Source organism: Colletotrichum aenigma (genome assembly GCF_013390185.1).
Source record: "Colletotrichum aenigma strain Cg56 chromosome Unknown KSG_Cg56_contig01, whole genome shotgun sequence".
Taxonomy (NCBI): Eukaryota; Fungi; Ascomycota; class Sordariomycetes; order Glomerellales; family Glomerellaceae; genus Colletotrichum; species Colletotrichum aenigma.
Genome location: NW_023500907.1, coordinates 6,993,239 through 7,013,847, shown reverse-complemented (window position 1 = coordinate 7,013,847; position 20,609 = coordinate 6,993,239). Strand labels below are relative to the sequence as shown.

At 53.6% G+C, this 20,609-nt stretch overlaps 7 protein-coding genes across 7 annotated transcripts; 3 read left to right on the top strand and 4 right to left on the bottom strand.

Annotated features, from left to right (window-relative positions):
• Positions 1 to 1,928: 1,928 nt before the first annotated feature.
• On the top strand, positions 1,929 to 3,799 carry DEP4-1 (FAD-dependent monooxygenase DEP4; the record flags this gene model as incomplete). The annotated part of the gene is made up of 3 exons (XM_037317109.1): positions 1,929 to 1,962; positions 2,012 to 2,617; positions 2,670 to 3,799. 3 exons carry the CDS (start codon positions 1,929 to 1,931, stop codon positions 3,797 to 3,799), a joined length of 1,770 nt encoding a protein of 589 aa, XP_037186332.1.
• Positions 3,800 to 4,020: 221 nt separating this feature from the next.
• On the bottom strand, positions 4,021 to 5,033 carry glcA-0 (Glucan endo-1,3-beta-glucosidase A1; the record flags this gene model as incomplete). The annotated part of the gene is made up of 2 exons (XM_037317108.1): positions 4,021 to 4,666; positions 4,723 to 5,033. The coding sequence occupies 2 exons, from the start codon at positions 5,031 to 5,033 to the stop codon at positions 4,021 to 4,023; spliced, it is 957 nt and encodes a 318-aa protein (XP_037185343.1).
• Positions 5,034 to 6,174: 1,141 nt separating this feature from the next.
• ATR9-0 (Short-chain dehydrogenase/reductase ATR9) lies at positions 6,175 to 7,131 on the bottom strand (the record flags this gene model as incomplete). The annotated part of the gene is made up of 1 exon (XM_037317107.1): positions 6,175 to 7,131. The coding sequence occupies one exon, from the start codon at positions 7,129 to 7,131 to the stop codon at positions 6,175 to 6,177; it is 957 nt and encodes a 318-aa protein (XP_037185342.1).
• A 546-nt stretch (positions 7,132 to 7,677) lies between these two features.
• Positions 7,678 to 8,742, bottom strand: terF-0 (Kelch-like protein terF; the record flags this gene model as incomplete). The annotated part of the gene is made up of 1 exon (XM_037317106.1): positions 7,678 to 8,742. The coding sequence occupies one exon, from the start codon at positions 8,740 to 8,742 to the stop codon at positions 7,678 to 7,680; it is 1,065 nt and encodes a 354-aa protein (XP_037185347.1).
• Positions 8,743 to 10,715: 1,973 nt separating this feature from the next.
• On the top strand, positions 10,716 to 11,707 carry ivoB-0 (N-acetyl-6-hydroxytryptophan oxidase ivoB; the record flags this gene model as incomplete). The annotated part of the gene is made up of 3 exons (XM_037317105.1): positions 10,716 to 10,893; positions 10,944 to 11,320; positions 11,384 to 11,707. The coding sequence occupies 3 exons, from the start codon at positions 10,716 to 10,718 to the stop codon at positions 11,705 to 11,707; spliced, it is 879 nt and encodes a 292-aa protein (XP_037185346.1).
• Positions 11,708 to 13,753: 2,046 nt separating this feature from the next.
• Positions 13,754 to 14,635, top strand: CGCA056_v001845 (uncharacterized protein; the record flags this gene model as incomplete). Its single annotated transcript, XM_037317104.1, has 1 exon — positions 13,754 to 14,635. One exon carries the CDS (start codon positions 13,754 to 13,756, stop codon positions 14,633 to 14,635), a length of 882 nt encoding a protein of 293 aa, XP_037185345.1.
• Positions 14,636 to 15,597: 962 nt separating this feature from the next.
• Positions 15,598 to 18,878, bottom strand: CGCA056_v001844 (Transcriptional activator ARO80; the record flags this gene model as incomplete). Its single annotated transcript, XM_037317103.1, has 3 exons — positions 15,598 to 15,986; positions 16,038 to 17,827; positions 17,875 to 18,878. The coding sequence occupies 3 exons, from the start codon at positions 18,876 to 18,878 to the stop codon at positions 15,598 to 15,600; spliced, it is 3,183 nt and encodes a 1,060-aa protein (XP_037185344.1).
• Positions 18,879 to 20,609: the final 1,731 nt, after the last annotated feature.

Below are 20,609 nucleotides of genomic sequence, written 5' to 3'. Positions count from 1 at the left end.
GTGATGTGTTTTTCAGGCCACCGTAGGATTCGGCATTGGCTATTCAGCCTCATATCCCGACATATGCCCAGCCGCCGACCAGGTCGCAAATTCTACGGATATGCTGTGCCATCGTTATGCCAACAGGGTCGAAAAATGTGGCATATGGGGACGACTGGCACGGACGTTGACCTTGATATGCGCACATGCAGCTGTCACACGGCGCACAAGGCGAGGGAAATTCAATCTTGGCCTTTGTCAAGTCATCGCCTCGAGTACATGCAGTATTGCATAGACGGACATCCCATGTTCTAGAGTTAGCTAGCGGCTCGATGTAGGCTGGGGGGAAACAGAAGGCCTCCTGTTCGGGAAGCCCCGCAAACTGTCAGGAACAGGAAGACAATCCGTCATTGCGACATCCTAATAATAAGTCTCGGCCGAAGCGTCCATCCTTAGGGGAACGAAATTTTCATCGGAGCTAGAGCCCGAAGGGCCACTTACTAACTCACCTACACATGGCTGTTGTCTACACAAAAGGGGCATTGTGCCGCTCTCTGCTCTCCTCAAGCTTCAACAAGAAACTAAGGTGTTGACTTGGCATGTGGCTGTGAGCAAGAGGCGCGATCCCCGCTCAAAAGCGGATGAGACCTGAAGACGACGTGGATGAAATGAGGAGTTGCGTCATGTTGCTCGGAGATGAGCATGATTGTGTATACCAGTGTGGCTTGAAAACAATCTTTGCTCCAGCTCGAGGTCCCTTCTTCTTCATTCCAGGAGCATCTTGTATGTCGTTTTCATAGCGGAGAAGGCCATTGGGCCGTCTCTGAGGAGTTGTTGGTTGGGATTACGTGTGAATATCCTGCTTCGGTCACCGAGGTCCCATCCGCGCAGATGTACTGTCCATGTTCAGCCATGCCAGACGGTGCCCTGTCTTTGTGATGCTTTGGAAGAGCCTATGAAAGAGCTATCGTTCAGAAGCTTGGATATGTAGTTTCTCAGTTGTCGTTATTAAAATGGGGCCGTGGAGCTCAGTTACGGAAGTTCCGTTCCGTTTCGGAACGAGCACGCTGAAGGATTTGCGGGGACAAAATCTGCGTGCCGTTAAAGAACGCTGAAGAACGCCCCAACATGCGATCTAGGTTTCCGGGTTTTCTTGTGTAACCAACCACATTGTGAAAACATGAAAACGAATTCCTGAACTGAAATTCAGTAAGCAAGCGCCTATTTTAACGACCATCACGAATACTCGACCAGAGACTGCGAGAGCCTGACGATTCTCTCGAGATCCTTCGCTCCACAGCAGCGAGTCAATGCCCCTGTAACCCCCCGGTTACTCACGGTTCTCGATCACTCTCCCCCGGGGAATGGATCCGGACGTGATGGAAGCCCGTGCTCGTCTCCAAGCTCCACGAAACCCCTCTTGAGCAGCATTACGAGAGCAATTCATCTTCAGCTTCAGTCTCTGGCAGTCGGGGTCTTTCTTGGTCGTTCTGGAGCCCAACATGGTCACATTTCCTCATCAAGCACGAGGCCGCAAAGAATCTTAAGCCCAAGCCCGTCTAGGCCGGGAAAGTCTCCGCAGAGGCCCTGTCCTAGAGTGGACATGACTAGGGACTCGACATTGGCCCATCTGTCGACAAATCATTGTCCATCGCTCAACTTCGACCGTTGCAGTGTCGCAGCAGGCTGTACCAACACAATATGAATTGAGCTTTCAGGAAGGATGAGGTACCCTACCTAATTCTCTCATGGTTCCACAGCTTCAGGGCAGCCCTCGGTGCTCCGTCCCGATGTCTTTCTGCGCTTCTTTCTCTTCCGAGCTGAATCCAATTGCAGCCTTGAAGGCTCTGCTCATTTTTGCTCCGTGCCCGCCTCTCGATTGAGGAGGATCTGGAACGTCGGTACCGACAAGAAGCAGAAATACACGTCACCTTGACCCGTCAATCACAATGGAGACTCTCGACTTCGCGGTCATTGGAGCCGGTAGGTCAACCATATTCATTTGCCAATGCTTGCGATCTGACCTAAAAAGGTTGGTACGGTCTGGCTGCGGCCAAGACTCACCATCAGCTTCACCCGCAAAACACGCTGGCCGTCTTTGACCAGTCTTTGACTGCCGGCGGCGTGTGGGCTGAGCACCGTCTCTACCCGGGTCTGAAGAGCAACAACATGCTCGGAACCTATGAGTACCCCGACTTCCCCATGGACCCGGAGACCTTCGGCGTTCTTCCGGGGCAGCACATCCCCGGAAAGGTCCTGCATGATTACCTCACCAAGTACGCGCAGAACTTCGGCATATTTGATAAGATCCGGTTCCAGCACAAGATCCTTTCAGCTGAGCACCAGGATACCGGCGGCTGGGTTTTGACAATCCTGAATGGGGAGGAGGGCAAGGAGTTCCAGGTCTTCGCAAAGAAACTCGTCGTCGCCACTGGCTTGACCTCACAAGCCTTTCTGCCCGACTTCGAGGGTCAAGAAAGCTTTGGCGTACCAATCTTCCACGGCAAAGACTTCCTCCAGCATGCGGATACTCTCAAAACATCCAAGCGCGTTACAGTCTTTGGCGGTACCAAGTCAGCCTGGGATGCCGTTTACGCATACGCTAGCAAGGGCATCGCCGTAAATTGGGTGATCAGAGGTAGTCTCTGCCCTTCTTGCTTGCTTTGGATCCCATGACTGATGACTTATAGAATCTGGACACGGCCCCGTATGGATGGCGCCACCCTATGTGACCCCTCTCAAGAAGTGGCTTGAGAAGCTTGTCCACACCCGCGCGTTGACCTGGTTCAGCCCCTGCGCCTGGGGCGAGGCTGACGGCTATGACAAGACACGATACTTCTATCATAGCACTGCCATTGGCCGAGGTATTGTCAATAACTTCTGGAACGTCCTCGGTAACGACGTGATCACCCTTAACAAATACGACTCTCACTCTGAGTTGAAGAAGCTGAAACCCTGGTGTGAAGCCAAGCACGTCGCTTCAAGTCTGTCAATTCTCAACTACGAGACTGACTTCTTCGATCTCATCCGCGATGGCAAGGTTCATATTCACATTGCCGACATCATCAAGCTGTCTCCGAGAGGCGTTCATCTGTCTAATGGTTTGGAGCTGGAGTCGGACGCACTCTGCTGCGCGACCGGCTGGAAGCAGTTCCAGCCCATCAAGTTCCTCCCAGAGGGCATCGAGAAGGACCTCGGAATCCCGCACGCCCCTACTCCCGACAGCTTTCCATCAGCTGAGATGCTACAAAAGGTCGACAAGGAGATTTTCAACACATGGCCCGCTCTTCAGGACCAGCCGACCGGAAACAAGAAACTGAAGCCGCTGGTCGAAAATGGAGGCATCTCAACCAAGGAGGCGGTCAACCCCTTCACGCGACTGACGCCATACGCTCTCTACCGCTTCGTGGCACCTCCTTCGAAGAAGTTTCTTGAGCATCGCGACGTCGCATTTGCTGGGGTCCTGATGCACATCACTGCCGCCATCATCGCCAACACGCAAGCGCTCTGGGTCGATGCCTTCTTCCACGACAAGCTCCCTGCCGTGCGCGAGGCCATCTCCGACCTTGAGGCGATGGAGAAGCTGCAATATGAGACTGCGCTACACAACCGCTTCTGCAAGTGGAGGTATCCCGCTGGCCACGGCGACACGTTCCCAGACTTCGTCTTCGATGCGATACCTTACGTCGATAGACTCGTTACGGACTTGGAGCTGAATAAGTACAGAAAGAACGGCATGATAGCCGAAGCTTCAGAACCATATGGCCCGGAGGACTATAAGACTCTGGCCGCGGAGTGGGCGGCGAAGTCAGCTGCTTAAACTGAGAAAATAGAACGGAGCTCTAGAGAAGTCTCGAACACACCTGGAGACCTCGTAATAAAGGGTATGTTGAGGAAGTTTCGAGGCCACCCAGTAGGGGGTTTCTCAGTAAGGGAAAGGTAATAAGGGGTACAAATGTTATTCACCCTGAGATCAATAATACCATTTTGATACTGTAATCGCTATTCTATGATGTCTCAACTCGGGTACAAGGGCATAACCTAGTATGTGTTGCCCAACTGCGTGTGTGCCCAGTCGTTCTCAAATCTCTGCCATCCACCATATTCCGGTTCGCTTCCCATGTACAGCTGGTGAACGACCATATCATAGTATCCATCTCTTGGCGTCTTCCCACCGCACACATTGCCTCCCATTGCCACATTCAACAAGATAGTCATATCCCTCATAGGTCGCGTTCCAGGTGGAATATCGCCCTTCATCACCGGTCTTCCGTCAATGTACCAAATCATCCTGCCCTGGCCCGGGTGCCCTCCAGGCTGCACCCAAGCCAAGTCGTACCTCACGGGTCGGTACTGCATATCCGGGATCTTAGTTCCAAGAACACGGTGCTTATCCGGCTCATGGTGCTGTCCCCAATGAAGGCACGAGTGGTTCTCGCAGTCGCCGTTCCAGGTCTCTGCGATGTCAACCTCGCCATCCGTGGGCCATGCGAACGGCTCCTGCGGAAGAAGCCAGAAAGCAGGCCAGATGCCCTCAGCACATGGTGAAAGAATGACTGCAGTCAAGACACCCTGGTCCCGCGCCAGCGTCTGTCTGCTAACCAGGCGAGCAGACGTGTACTTCTGCTCGGGGTTAGGGCAGCCGTTGTTGGCGACGGCTCGGAGCACTAGCTTTCCATCCGGAGTGCTGTCAGATAATGTCAGTCAATCGAACTTCAGCTCAGATCGGGCGGTAGAACTCACTGGAAGGCGTTCTGCTGCTCGGCGGTGTAGTGCTGCAGCTCCTGATTACCCCAACCGTCCGGTCCATTGCCAATCTTTGCATCCCAATCCTGAGTCACGGGCACATCAGGTCTAAACTGAGGCTGCCAGTATACATGTCCAGGCTGTCCTCTCACCGGCTGCTGCTGCGGTGGCGGCGCATATTGTTGCTGCTGTTGCTGCTGCTGTTGAGGGGGCGGGGCCTGAGATTGTTGAGAGTTTTGCGATCCCGGCTCCGCAATCAGCTGCTCGACCTCATTCTTGAGGCGTTTGAGATGATCTTTCCAGCCCATGGTTCCGAATCGAAAATTGCAACATCAATTGTCGTGATGAAAGAGAAATGCGACTTTGGCGGTCAGGGGAAATTTTCTGTATATCAAGAGAGGGGTCCTGAATGAGGCGATGCCGGCACCCGACTTGGTGTGACGTCACCTGACCGCGTGGGTCGTGGCTGAGCTGAATCGCCAAGCAGAAGGTTTGGTGTTTGTATTTCCTTATCTACGCGTAGTACACTGAGTATTGGAGCCACGTCTTGCCATACGAGATTGCTGTTGGGTGAGTCACTGTAGTCAAACTTGAGCTGGCAATTTTGAGGAAATTTGGCTTGTTAAATGGCTTGCTTGGTATTGGTTGTGCGTTCAGGATGACCGACCTCAAGGTAACGGCAACCCCGTGGACCTGACTCGCTTGACTGCAACACTGGCGGTTATGGTTCAGAAGTTAGACCTCTGAGAGGTCTTCCAAGCGCGCTTGGAATATGACGACCGGCAATCCTTAGCTCACTCTGAGTGTGACTATCGGCGCTTGTGATTGAGACGAATCTTCTTATCCAGGCGCAAAGGGCACCCAAAAGCGCCGAGGAAATCCTCAGCAGCATTTTTGAAAACAAAAAAACACTTCCTAGCTAATGATGCATAGAAAAACTCATCCGCTTAGTTGTAATGCTTAGTTGTAATATGTTGTTTTGAATGCTTTGCCCATCAATTAGCATCATGAGGTGGGTTTTCGCAGTGAGTGGGTCAATTGCGAGCAGCAATATCGCCAAGTCGAAGACGCCGTGAGCAGGAATTGGCTTGTTCAAGTTGAAGAAGCTTCATGTAAGCATATGAATATGTCATCAGTGAAAGACACGAATGAGATTGTTTCGTATTGATACATGACATGAGGACATAGGTGCATTGATTGACTTGCCCGATTCCTCACGGCTTCATTCAATGAAGAAATAAGTCTTCAACCTATGTCCGAGCGTCATCACCTCCGTCTCCTAGCAAAAAGACGAGGTTTCCCAGGAACCAGATCATGGTAATGACTCTTGGCTGTTCACCAGGGTTCAACACGGAAGTTTGCTATACGGGCTGAGAAACAGACGATGTAAGCGAAGGTAGAGACGACGACAGAGGCGATAGTAAGATTAATGGTTAGGACCTATTGGTATTAAGGCATGCGATGGTTTATTTGTAAAGAAGTCGTAATAATGTAGTGACCAGACTTCGTGGCTTTAGCCCCTGTCTGCACGACCTTGAGGATTGTGAGGTGACACTCGGTAAAGTAGAAATTAATTGACCGATATGTTATCGCTGATGATCCTTTGTAAGTGTAACCACCGTCAATAACGAATTGTTGGCCAGTCGCGAAAGAGCAACGCATGCTGAAAAGATACGCTTCGGCTGTTTGCTGTACTGTGCCCACCTCCCTAACCAGTTGGTTCTTGACAAAGCCGGCTATAGCCTCGTCGGGGAGCTTCTCCAGCATGGCAGTCCGAATGGCGCCAGGAGAAACGTTGTTGACCCGAATCGGAGCAACGTCTACTGCGAGCGCCCTCGTGAGTGTCTCAACTGCGCCGCACCATCCAATGCTCTTGGACAGCCCGGGAAATGGCTTGCTTCCGTGTATTCCGGAGGTCAGGGTAATGGATGAGCTGGAAGCCGCTTTAAAATACATGCCCGGGTTGACTGTCACCAGCTTTCCCACTAGCAGTGGGCCAAGGTAGCGCACCGTCCAAGAGGCATAGGCGTTCGCAGCCGTTACGGCGGAGAGGGGCTCGAAGTCAAACGCGTCTCCCGCCGTGTAAGCTATGTGTTCAAGGGGTCCGCCCAGTTCTGCGACGGCAGTCTTGAGCACCTTTTCCAGGTTGGCCTCAGTTGTGTCCGCTTGGGCCTGGTCGGCCGCTATGCCAGACATGCTGGCGCCCGGGTACGTTGATTGGAACTCGGCTACGGTGGCGGATATTCTGGATGGTTTCGAAGAAGAAACAAAAACCTTTGCTCCGGCGGCCAATGCTGCAGACGCGAAGCCCTTGCCTATGCCAGCCGATCCTCCAATGATAAAAGCTCGGGCGCCCTTGATGGCGTCAATATGACCCTGGCTGCCGCTACTGTTGCCCTGAGACATGATGTGAAATGAGATGGTGTTGGTTCAGACGCAAGTATCTGGTGCGGTGGAGATGATGGGGGACGAGGCATGAATAATGTTCTTACCGCTGTGGTTCTGTAATATCGTGAATTCAGCTGCTACTTTACGCATTTCATTCGGAAATATCACCGCTATCATGAGTCACACCGGTGAAGAGATTCGTCCGGGAACGGGCTTAGTGAGCTGTTATTCGGATCACTTTGCAGACTGTTCAAGACATGTGTCTTAACTCCGGTCATTAGGCTTTAAGGACTTGCTAACATCAGAGTGAATGAAAATGTCATTTCTGTGGCGTAGGAATGCTGGCCGATCGATCGCTGGTGCTTTCTTCCAGTATTTGTACTTGAGCAGCTTCTATTTACTATTGCGATCATCGATGCAGTGTGCTATTTACATTAATCGCTTGGCAGACATCGGACTCATGGCCTGAAGCCTCGCTGACAAACGTAGTCGACATGAGAAAAGCCGCAGCGAGTGATCGAACATTGCTAAGGGCACTTCGATGCGGACTAGCCCCCTATAAGCTTACACACAGTACGCGTCAAAATGAGAGACGGGGTTCTGTGTGGTAGTTGTTCCGTTGACCGTGACCTGCTTCCCATCCTGCTGGAGACCACCGCCAGGGATGTACACCCTGTCACCAACCGCAGCGGCCTGGGTCCCGTGGCGAGGAGTCTTCATAGGCTGCAGTTCTGTCCACTGCTGCGTCTCGGCGTCGTAGACCTCGGTCTGGTTGAAGGCGCCAGTAACAGAGTCCACATTCCCCTCGCCACCAAAAGCGTAGAACTTGCCGTCCACCGCATCCCCATTCAGACCCCCACGGGCTGTCGGCATGTGTCCGAGACTCGTCTGCCAGCCGGAAGTCATGTTGCTCAAATCAAGGGAGAAGACGGTATCTCGGTGATTCAGCTGACCATAGTGTCTTCCGCCGACGACGTAGAACGTATCACCGATCACCGCGCCAGAGGAGTGCTGGCGGCTTTCTGGTAACTCGGCCGCGGCCATCGGGAGTCTTTGCCAGCTGCTGGAGGTGGTGTTGAAAGCGATCACACTGTTGACGGCATCTTGGTAGCCTGTCATGAGCACAGTCATGCCTCCAGCGAGAATGATCAAGTCATTGTAAACCCCGACAACAGAGCTGCCCTTCTCGGTGCCGTTTGGCATTGGAGAAAGCTCACTCCAGACGTCGATAGCAACATCGTAGACGTAAGAAGCCTTCGAAGCCACCCAGTTCATTGTCAAGCCCGGGGTGGTGGGTCCCACCACTAGCTCACCCAGAAGATAGATCTTGTCATCTACTGCTGCGATGTTGGGGTGGTTGACTTTGTAAGGTGCCGGCGATGCAGCTCGCCAGGTGTCCGAGGCGTTGTCATAGAGCTGAAAGAGGTCCGTTGTTTCGGTGCCATTACTCGTCGGAACTATTCCACCGAGAATGGCAATGGTTGTGTTGCCGCTAGCAGTGGTTCCATGTTCCTGACGAGCCGACGGGATGGAGGCTAGATTCACCCACTCTCCAGAGGCGCATAAGGGTTTAGCCGCGGCGACACTGGCCATGAAGAATATGACATTCTCAAAGACTCGGCGATACATGTTGCCAGTTGCAGCTTCCAAGTAGACGAAAGTAAAAGAGTGTTGGTGAAAAGGAGCGTGATTGGATCTTCAAGTCTGGCAATGCTGTCCCAAAAAGAAAAATGCAGGATCAAGATTTAATCTTCGGTTTTATATCACGAATATTTGCTTCCTACGGTCCAAAAGATCTGCAGAACACTCAGCAACATGAATCCATCTACTCAATGCAACCGAGAAGGTTTAATGTCCCATTGATTTCATCATGACCCATCGCCTATGGTCGAACTCCAAGTTTCAGACTTTCGTTTGCCAGGAGGTTGACCGGGGAATGAAGTGTCGATCTTCTCCTTACTTCGGCGGTGACTCTGCCTACCATATCGCTACACACAATTCCAGCAGCGGTTCATCCATCTAGCATCTTAAAGAAACTATGCGTGATTAGATTATCTACCTGCCTAAAGTGTAAGGGACGCTACTGTAGGGCGAGGCAAGCTCTCTTTACCCGAAACCAACTAATCACGATACTGGCCAAATACGATGAAGATTGTGGCGTGCCACCCGTGACGCGTCATGTCTCCTGACCGTGTGTGAACAAAGATACCATCCCCCGGCCCTTCAAGCCTCGGTACTGGTAGTTAGATGGGTCCATTCCGCTGCTACCGTCCCTTTTCATGCTCGTCACTGGATCTATGTGGATCTATCCTTCGGATGGCAGCTAAAAGCGTGTGGGTAGAATAAACATAAGCGTTGATACATGGCATTGGGAATGGGGTCCTGCGGGTATGCTTTCAGGTGTGTCGTTTACGGTCCATGAACGTTGAGATGGCCTCCACAGACAGACATATGACAGTAGGCTCAAACGGAATTGCTTTCCCGAATGAATCAGCGAGTAGAGACTAGGACTTTGTCATGACGCAAAGCAGACTCCGGGCGGCGTACCTAGGCATACAAGGCGATTTTTTAGCACAAAGAAGCTCACGTCTCTGTCATGCCAGGGCCGGCTACAATATCTAAGACTGACAGACTGTACTTTTAGTACAGTTGAACGGCATTTCATGAAGCCGTATTTTGGCGTGGCGATGCTTGAAAGCTAAACGGCGACCTTCCACAGACCAACAGGGGCACCGACGGTCCTCTCCTTCGGCGGAGAATGGCTCGGACCCGACAAAAATGGGTAGTACCCAGACCCGCGTGGAGGGCCGACTCCATCACGGCTAAGGGTGACTGCAAAGAAAAAGCTTAGCTTCAATAAGAATTTTTCCAACTCCACCGACGGTACGCGGTACGCGGTACGCGGCTAGAGACTGTACGGGATTACAAGGGCTTCTACAGGATACGCCAAAATTAGTCAACCTTAATCAGTTGTCGACCGAGGCTTGAGCTGTTTAATGTTATCAGATCGAAACCTGGACCCGCATGTTCTCCACGCCGCTCATATCCATGCTGCTGGCGGAATGAGGGCTGCGGAGTGGGGCCGAAGTGACGGACTTGATCTTATCCCATGTATCACCAAAACGACTGTCTGAACTAGGGATGCGTCTCGGTGATATCGGTCGGGATGGCTTCTCTGTGGTTCCTTGAAGCTCTGAGTCGGAGGAAGATAGGCTTACGTAGAGGTAATGCGAGAAGGAATGGAGAAAAGTAGACGAAAATATTCAGCCATGAGTGTGACTGGAAAGGGGGCCAAGCATATAAAATGTTGAATGAAAACCTCAGACATTAGAATTGTCGTACCACCCTCAAGCCACTCTTCTCTCTTGGAATCATTGTCCTTCGTTGCAAAAACCATGGCTTCTTCCTCTACCAAGCTTCTGTTGCTCGGCTCTCTGGCTGCTTGGCCACGGCGGCTTCGTTGCCTGCCTCCAATTCGAGCCTAACCAGAGGTGCTGTGAAGGAATTTCCGGAGTCTACCTCTCTGCTTGAGAGAAAGTCTTGGTATGTCACAGGGCTCTTTGCATGGCAACTTCTTGGCTAACACAGATATTAGGACCGTCATGACCGATGTCGAGAAAAAGGCTTACATCGACGCTGAGCTTTGCCTTCAGAACAAAGCCCCTAAGCTGGGCGTAGAGGGCTCTCAGAATCTTTGGGATGATCTGATGTACGCCCACATTTACCAAGCCAACGTCATCCACAATGATGGCCCCTTTTTGCCCTGGCACAGACTTTACAGTACGTAATCCCATATTTTGTGAAGAATTCTCTGACCAACACCACTGCAGTGCGTGTGCACGAGGTCTACCTTCAGATTGAGTGTGGCTACGAGGGAGGCCAACCGTACTGGAACGAGCTCGAGGACGCCGAAGCTGGTTTCCTGAACCAGTCTACCGTCTTCGATGCGGAGACCGGATTCGGAAGCTTCAAGAACGGCGAAAATGGCTGCGTTGCCGACGGGCCTTTCGTCAACCTGACGATGCACCTGAACCAGACGAGCAACAACGCCAACTTCTGCCTCACCCGCGACTTGGACCAGGCCAGCTTCTACCAGGCCAACAGCACCTACGTCAACGATTGCATGGCGATCGACACCTACGTGGACTCTTCGAACTGCTGGGGCACCGCCCCTCATCTTGCCGGCCACATGGGCGTCGGCGGCACCGTAAGTCCCACTCGACAGCGCTCTGCTCATCACACCGGCAGAAACTGACTTTTTGAATTGTAGATGTTGGACGTTGTTTCCAACCCCGGTGACCCGCTCTTCTTCCTTCACCACACGAACCTCGACCGTCTCTGGTGGGAGTGGCAGTCCGTCAACTTGACTGCGCGTCTCAACGAGATTGGCGGACCAGTTGTCGCTTCCGATGCATTCCTGGAGATGTCCAACCTTGAATATCCTGGTGTTGACCTCCTTGATTACAACGGCGAGAACGGCGGCAACGTGACCACCATGGCGCACAACCTTTGGACCGCGGGCCTGCTGCCCAACACCACCATTGCGGATCTCATGGATGTCCGTGGTCCCACCAGCTGCGCCATCTATGTTTAGATGCAGCAGTGAGTGCTTCCAAAATAATCACTTGATCGTTCGGTTCGACTTAGACGACAATTGACGATAGTACGAGGCCGGATTGTATGGGAACAAGTACCGAGAATTTACCATTTCCGCTGTAATTGTCGTGATCTTGGTAATTTTGGATTCTTGGGGCAATTCGATTTCCATGTACATCGTTCAACACTGTAACAAATTCAACTTCACTTTTGGTGAGGAAAATTTCTATACTTCTTAAAGCTAGTGTGATCCATGTTGTTTTTTTGGCAGAACCCAGGCTACATGATGAGTGGCTCTGATGTTGAAAATTCAGGCAGCAGTGGCACGCTACCGTTTCAACTAGCGGCAACCATCCACCTCCTACATCTTATCAAGATCCAAGATTCCATCTCAATACGTCTGAGGTGAAAGTTTACTGTTCTCATCTTTGAGCTTTTCACATATCAACATGGAGCAATCTGCTGCGCGGCCTGGGGTGACTTCTCCGCGTCGAACGAGACAGAGGGCCAAGTTGGCAGCAGCGGCAGCATCCTCAAGCAACGCGGGGAAAGAGACGAGACTTTCTATCTCAGCAACAGAAGAAACTTCAAAGTCAGGAAGCTCTGTTATTCGTACGCTTCCCGGAAACCTCGGCAGCGGCCTCAAGCCCAAACATCTCTCAAAACAAGACCTCCGGCTTCTTCTAAAAAAGCGCCGGCTGCTGCTAGAAAATCAGATCTTGATTCCAGAAGACATGCGAATGAAGGAGCTTTCGTCTTCAGTGATGGCAACTCTCGTTTTCGCTCAAGAGGAGGCCGGCACCGCCATCTGCATCTCCATGGACGGTCTCCTCCTCACTTGCTCTCATTGCATAGCCGAAACCGCCGATGACTTCGATGCGACGCAAAGCCACTGGCTCCTCTTTGCCTCTGGCCGCGTAGTGGAAGCAAAGCCTGTGGCATGGGATGCCAAACGCGACCTGGCTCTCTTGAAAATCGTAGCGGCCCAGGAACATCCATCAACCTCATCCGCGTCTCCAGCAACCAGTAAATTTCCCTTCATCACAACAGCCGTCTCTACTCCACCTCTAAAGTCCCGGCTCATATGCGTTGGTCATCCAGGAAGTGAAGATTTTGAAGCTTCAGAGCCGGGCGTTAAGACGGGATACGACGTCCTTCACCTCAGCACCGGGACTTATAGGGGCTGCGCTGAGGGTCAGGATGTGCAGGATAATTCAGAGATTGGGGCGTTGCTGCATACCTGCTGGACGTATTGGGGACATTCAGGGGCTCCTCTCATCGACAGAAAGTCTGGGAAGTTGATTGGTCTGCATTCCTCGTGGGACGATGAGACGGGCATGCGGAGGGGCGTTGCGTTGGAAGCTATTCGGGGGTTCTTGACAGAGAACCAAAACCATCTGGATGAAAGTCTCGAAAGGGAGTGATTTCTCAGAGAATCACTATTGAATCCCAAATTCAATCTCATGGAACTTTGATCAAAAGCTGGCGGCGACCCACTTCTTCCATCTGTTGTCTTCCAGAGGAAAGAGCGCAGGTGAGAGGGAAGCGACGCTCCTGCCTCAGATGAATGACTTCAACCTCCCACCCACCCCTCCTGCCCGTTTTCAACAGTCTGCCCTCACACCTTTTCTCTAGCCCAAATATCGAGAGGAAAACTTCTTCCCGTTTTCAAAATTCGTTACCCTCTCCACCACAACCCATATCCAACTCATTAACCAGGACAAGGGCCTCCATCTATCCCAACACCAACGCGCGCCAAAGTTCCAAATACCTTCGTTATCCCAGAATCATTCGTCACTATTTCTCTCACAGCAAGACAACACAGCCATTGTTCTTCGCCCAGTCTGAAGGAGATCCAGCGTGAATTGCTGTTTGAAAACCCAGCGCGCGCCTCTCACGACGCCCACGCTCAAAGACCAACGCGTAAGTCATCAAAGCCGTCCTGACAAACACATTGAGAGCGAGTAACTGATAGACATAGCCGCGCACTCATAATCCTCCACGTCTGGGCTTCAACTATCTGCCTACCTGGCCAACCGCTATGATGGCTCCCATCCCTCTCCCCACATCCCATGTGGCTCCTCTCTCTGTCGAACCCTCCCACAAGTCAACCCCTCTCCTCGAAGCCTGGGTCCTATCCGACCCTAGCACAATCGCAAACATCGGCAAGGGCTTCCTCATCGGATCACTCATCGGCTTCATCATAGCCTGTTCTCTCTGCTTCTGGTATCCCTGCATTCACTTCTACTACGCCCTACCCGGCGAAGACTACCACAGCTTCCACATGCCCGACTATCGCAACTTCCGCCTGCGCCTCCGGCCTCGCGGTGGCTTCCGCAACTTTGCCCGCCGCAGGCTGCGTCTCTTCTTCCTGGGCCGCGAGGAGCGGACCATCGGCTCGCGCACCGACGACGAGGAGATTGTTGACCTCGAAGCCGGTAACAATATCCCCCTTCAGCAGGGCGTGAACCAAGGCCTGCGCTCCGAGTCTACCGCCCAGCAGACCGACCGACCGGTGTTCCAGGGATTGTTCATGTTCAATCACCCGACCATCCCCGAGCCCATCTCTCCCCAGACCAGCGCCACTCCAGAGATCACCATCACCCCTCCTCCTCCCGTCGTTGCCGCCCGCCCCCGCGACATCGCCTATGAGAACGCCCAGAACGCCCGCGTCCGCCAGCAGACCATCGACAGCATCACCTGCCCCCGCGAGCGCGCCCTCCAGCAGGAGTTCGAGAGCAACCTCCGCGAGATCGAGCGCCGCACCGAACAGTCCCCGGCCACGATGCCGCCCATCGGCCCCAACGGCCACTTCACGCCTCGCCACAGCATGGACGCCATTCATCCCCAGCAGAGCGAGGAGGAGACCAGCGGCGGCGCCCCCTTCTGGGGTTGGCTCCGCTTCCCCCGCGTCCGCTCTGAGTGAACTCTGCCCGGAAGAGGCCACAAGAACGACGGCGAGTGAGAATGCATACGATCATATGATTTACGAGACCAACGACGAGACGATATCCCTCCTCAAGGGTACGATGCCCACGGCAGGAAAGCACAGGATGAAAATCGGGGATGGAAAGAATTGGATGGAGACTCTAGTTTCGGGTGGCGGGGATATGGAACCAACATCGCGTGTAGGAATAGAGTAAACCCCACATCCAGAGGAAGGAGACGACGCATTTTGTTCTTGGGACAAGACGAGAGATGGATACGAAGACCACGGATCTGGGATTGCCACGCAAAAAGCTGCAGGAATCAAGCAGTACCATGTCACGCGAAAAAATTTGCTTTCCCCAGGAAACTCACCTGCTTCGTCGAGATGCCCAAACTTTTGTCTCCGCACATTACATTATCGGCAGGAGCCAAGAACAGTAAAAGGGGGGACTTGTACTTTCCAAAAAGAGAAAGAAATCTGTTTATAACCTAATAAACCGTCCAACTCGAGCAAGCACCCCGGAAAACTCCGCGTGCTTCGTTTGACAATCGAGTGCTGAAAAGGGTATCTAAATCCATACATCTTGCCGCCAATCTCATGAGGTAAGGAACGAAAACTCGTACCAAAAAAAAAACCAAAAAACCCAAAAAAAAACCTTCGTGACGAAGACTTGCGTCCGAGACGGCAAAGTACTTCGAGCTAAGCAATGAAAATAATTAGAAAGCCAATGCTGATGTCCGTACCCCATACTTAATTATCACCCCAAGTTTTCCAAACAAGAAGTTGCCGTTTTTCGCAGGTCTTGCTCATTTTCCGACGACGTCGCGTCGTGTTCTTTTGCCAAAGTGCAATTTTTGAACCCCGCTTTTGCTTTTTTGTCTTCCGTTGCCCAATTTTGTGTAGTGTATATCGTCATCCCTCCTGGGGGGTCATCAATACTTTTGTAGCCCTGTCTGGGTTCAGGGGTATGACGGCGCGCCGTTCGTGCCGTCCATGACGTTGAAGTTATCCATGGCCATGTACTCAAGGAGGTCGAGGCCTCCGACGTTAACGCCCTCGGCTGTCATGGCCACAGCGGTGTTGTCCATGTTCTGGAAAAAGGCAGGGCCCGTGGGCAGGTACCACATCTCGTTGCTGGGGTTGCTCCAGTCTGTCGAGTCGAAGAGGTTGTCCATGCCGGTCGTGGAGCCTGCTGTGTTGTTGGTGTTGTTCGTGTTCGTGTTGTTGCTGGTGTTTTCGGGGTGAGGCGCCGGTGTGGAGGGACCCAGAACAGAGGCGGCACCCGACGGATAGGGAAAGTTGCCTGTGGTGAGGTCGAAGGGCGTTGCGGATATGGCGTTCGGGTCTTCTGCTTGTCTATTAGTCAATGAAGTCAACTGGGAAGTGTACCAAGTCTTACCGTGCGGGTTGAGTCCATTCCGTAGTTTGGTTGCGTGGTTGGACCAAGTCTGGCCGTTGACGCCGTTAGCCACCTGCCCATCCGCAGCAACGGTACCATCAGTGATGCCATGGGGATCCGGGCTTCTTCCATCCGCGGATGCATGACCCAGAGTAGGCGCCTGGATGAATCGGTTGCGAAGACGACGGGTCAAAGACTCGAGCAAGTCGGCAAAGCGAATGCCCAAATGAACATCGTCAACGACGCAGTTGCGGAGAGCCTCGACAGTCTGGTCCATCAAGTCAATGCTCATCTTGACATCCGACCGCGGCGCACCGAGGGCAAAGGTCTTGAGCAAGAACATGGCACCGCTGATGATGCGGAAGTACGTCCGCACGGGAGCGTGCTTGAGGTACTCTCCTGGGAGAAGCCCCTCCACCACCGTTCTGAGAAGGTTGCGGCTACCACTGATGACTTCTTTGATGTACTCCTGATCAGTCGCACCAAAGCCACCCAACTGGCCCAGAGGCAGCTTTCCAAAGTAGTTCTGAGTCTGAGGCGAGAGTTGTGCAGCGCTCCCTGCGTTGTGATTGCCGTGCGCGCCGTGTCCAGCGTGCGCAGTATTTCCAGCATTGTTGGTGCACCGCTCAACGACTGCCTGCAAAGACAGCGAGTTGACATAGATGCGTACATACTCGTACTCGATAGTCAGGATGTGTCTTATGTACGGCGGCAGCCTGTACCGCTCAAACTCCTTCCACCAATCCTGCAGGAGAGGCTGGAAATCCTTCAGAAGCTCGGTATACTTGCCGCTCTGGATGATGTCGGTCGTGTGCTTCCTTGACCTGAAGAACTTTTCATTGCCGATGTGCATGGCATTGCTGATACCGGCCCAACAGTGGATGATCTGATCGTCAAGCTCCAGGTCCGGAATGTAGTTGAAGGCATTGGACAGGGAGGACGGGTTGGTACCGGGTGTTGTGCCTTCAGTCGATGTCGGCCGTCGACGGGTCACGGCGGGATCGCTCTTGCGGAGGACCTCTGGAACCATGCTCGTCCAGCCGAGACGGCCGGCCAATTGAGTCAAGTAGATTAACAGCAGCCGCTTAATGCGGTTTGCGCGCTGCCTGTAGGTTTCCTCCTCATATTCAGGGCGGGTGATTGCGCCGTCACGAAGCAGCTCATTAATGTCGTCAAACACTCCGAGCTCATATGCAAGACCCATCGCTGTGCTGAGAAGCATCCAGCACATTCTGTCACTCCTCCACGCAGGTTCGAGCCAGCTGTCAAGCCTCCGACCGCCAATGTTGGCCGAGGGCCGCTGGTTTCCGTTCTCATCGGTGCTGATCAAATCACTACCCTCATATGATGGGAGCATGAGCTCGTCGATGGCCTCGGCAGGAGGAAAGTGGAGCGCGCGGGGGTGCCACTCCGTCAAGATCATAAGAGACTCGACAGTTCCCAGCGTCCGTAGACTTCCCTTCCTCATTCCACGCCACGGTGCCGTGCTGCTGGTTTGATCCTCTATGACGGATGAAGCTCCAGCCATTGCCGCCGTAAATCCACCGCCGAAAGCCTCCTGGCCCCAAAGACACCTCTCAATCATCCCTCGCAAATAGGTCCAGAGTTGTTCATGGATTGCATGAGACCGGCAATGCCCACCGGTTCCCGGGATCTTTCGATATCTCGACGAAATGGTAAGCAGGGTGATTGTGAGAATCGGCTCCTCCGTGAGAAGAGTAAGATGCGACGCAGGGTTTCGGAATGTTGGTGGCGAGATAGGTGTCAGCGGGGAAAGATATTCGTAATAGCTACTTTGGTCAGTTGTGTCATATTTCAGGCCACACGGGGGACTTACTAGTCGATGTAGTCAATGGCCTCCTGCGCAGAGAACCAGCCAGCCCTGACGAATCTGAACCTTCCCCAAGCCTTGATTGCATCTTGGTATCCAGGTTCCCCAGAGAGATCCCGCTTCGTCAGCTCGGGATCGATGATTGGTGGCTCCGGCTTGTTCGACACAGAGGGACGGCCGGCGCTCGCAGGCTTCATGGTCGCGCCCGGGGTCACAATCATGGGCTGCGGGGGCAAGGCCGGTATAGATGCGACGCTCTCGTGGCGCTTGTGGTTCGTCGCAGGGCTGTGAGCCGGGAGAGGGTAAGCAGCCGCGTCTTGGGACTGGCGGAGCTGGACTGACCTATCCGTGGCCGCCTTATACAGCAGGTCCAAAGCATCGTGGGGTCCGTATACACCGGGGCGCATGAGGTCCTGGGCCTCCGCGTTCTCGAGATGGGCGTTGGGCTCGTCCTCGAAGGTGCCAAACTCTGCGCGGCGCGTGCTATCGGCCTGGCTGACAGTGCTCGGGGTTACAGCGCCGCGCGAACCGGAGGGGATACCGGGGTCGGTCGGTCGACGGAGGGGTTGGTTTCGGCCGATGGAACCGCCGGGGGTCAAGGGAACTTCGCTATAGAGTCGGCGGTCGATGGCGACAGGGGGACTGTCTTCGACGTGGAGACGCTTACGGCCATTGCGGATGGTGTATTCGTCAATGTCTTCAGGTTCGTCGGCACCATCTTCCGTCTTGCGCTTTCGTCGGGTCGCGCTGAAGTAGCATTCTTTGCTCTCGCGTCGGCATCGCACGCAAGGCGGATCGTGGGGGTTGTCGACGCTTCCCAAGTCGCAACGAACCTTTCTACGGCGACACGGGATACAGGCCTGGTAAACGCGTTTGTGTTGAGGTGCGGCAGGCTGGGAGGCAGCGGTTGCTGTCGGCGCGGATGGGGCAGCAGCGGCGGCGTTTGTTGAAGGAGCAGAAGATACAGTCGGGCCCAGGCTGGATGCTGTCTGGGCTGGGTATTGGGCCATGATGGGCCGAACAGCGGTGCTGCACTCGTGGGTCGATGGCACGACTGGATTGTCTGCTTGAGGATTGACTCGGTCGGTTTGCAACGGGATTATGGAGGGGGGAATAAACACTGAAGCGGCTTGGGGTGGGAAGCCGCAAAAAAACGGCGGGCCCTGGGTTTTGTCGGCAACCTTTGGCTGGGAGGTGGGACCTCTGCGACCTCAACGTCGGCCTGTGACTGGTGCTTTGCCTTAGCTCTCAGAAAGTGGGTGCGGGGTTGGCAAGGTGGAAAGTACGTACAGATGTAGGGTACTTTGCAGGCCCGGTCTTCGTACTGGAAAAGAAGGTACCTTGAAGCTCTCCTCCCAGCTAAAATAAGCTGGGCAGGTGGAATTCTCGGCGTTGATTGCTAACCTACCTGATAAGGCAGCCGGTACGTACCGTCAGATCCTCTGCCTTGCCTTAAACACCGACACCGACGGGAGACGGGGACACCACAGACTCTCGACACCGAGAGGTGGTAAGCTGCGATCCCTCGTCTGGTATTCGCGGAGACGATTTCCCAAACACGGGGCGTATGGGTACTCGTGCGCTGCACCTCACGCACTGCTGGGACAAGATCCCGCAACGAGAGCGAGGGTGATGATTGAGGTTTGTTGGACTTCAGAGGCCCCCCAAGAACCCCCAGGGATGTTTGCCCGGCTGGCTGCTGACTCCGTGGGCGACTTATTGCTTGGGGGTTGATTCAGGGTAAGACAACGCGGTATCGCAAAGATAACGGTCGTCGTCAACGAAGGCGGAATAAGTAACGCTTGCCGTGCTCTGATTGGTGGACGCCGAGGATATCCAATTCAAAGATTGGCAATAAATGGCAGAAATGGTGTAACAACAAACGGGCAGAAGACCACGGGAGGAATACAAGGCGCAATCGACCAGTTTGCGACGCAATTGAGATGTAGGAAGAGACATTCACATCACCAGATACAAACGGCTTCGCTGATAGCTCCGGGGGTAGTTGATGCATCGGCCACAGCAGCTGGGGAACACACGAGACACGCAACAGCCTCTAACGTTCAATTCAATACATAATGGCTTACCGTCTAGACGACGCGTTATGTAAAAGGTTCCCCAAAGTACCCGGGCCCTTATGTGCGGCATCGTATTCCTGCCTTCCCGATCTTGCCTGGCTGGCGCCCATGTCCCCCGCCTCAAGGACCAACCCCAGCAGCACCGTAACACGCCGCCCGGCGCCGCGCCAAAGAGGTAGGCCGGGTTCCAGACTCTAGTCCTTCTCGTCTCGGCCCCCTCGGTGTAAGGTAAGGCAAAGGTGAGGTCACCTGAATCACTTGCCATGCGCAGAGCAAAGGCAAGGTCAAGTAACAAAGCAAACTTGCCCAGCAATGCCGCCCGCCCCGCCCCAGATCGGAGAACCTGGAGTAACAAACCTGGAGAGAAATCCTGGGGATTTGGAGAAGCCCAGGGGAGCCCGGGCCAACCGGCAATCAGTACGCACAGCGTACAGATGGCATACCTCCTTCTACCCTATTGCTGTATATACAATTACGAATCACCTGCACTCCCAACATAAATTCCGTCCTCTTGAGGCACCTGAGAAACTCAAAGCCCCCAATCCCTTCAAGTTGCGCCCATCCTCCTGTTCGCTCTGGATGCTCCGGGTGCTCTGGCCGCCATCCCTGCATCGCACCAGTGCGAGCTTCTGCTGTGTTGTCAACCCGCCCAAGCTTCACCCC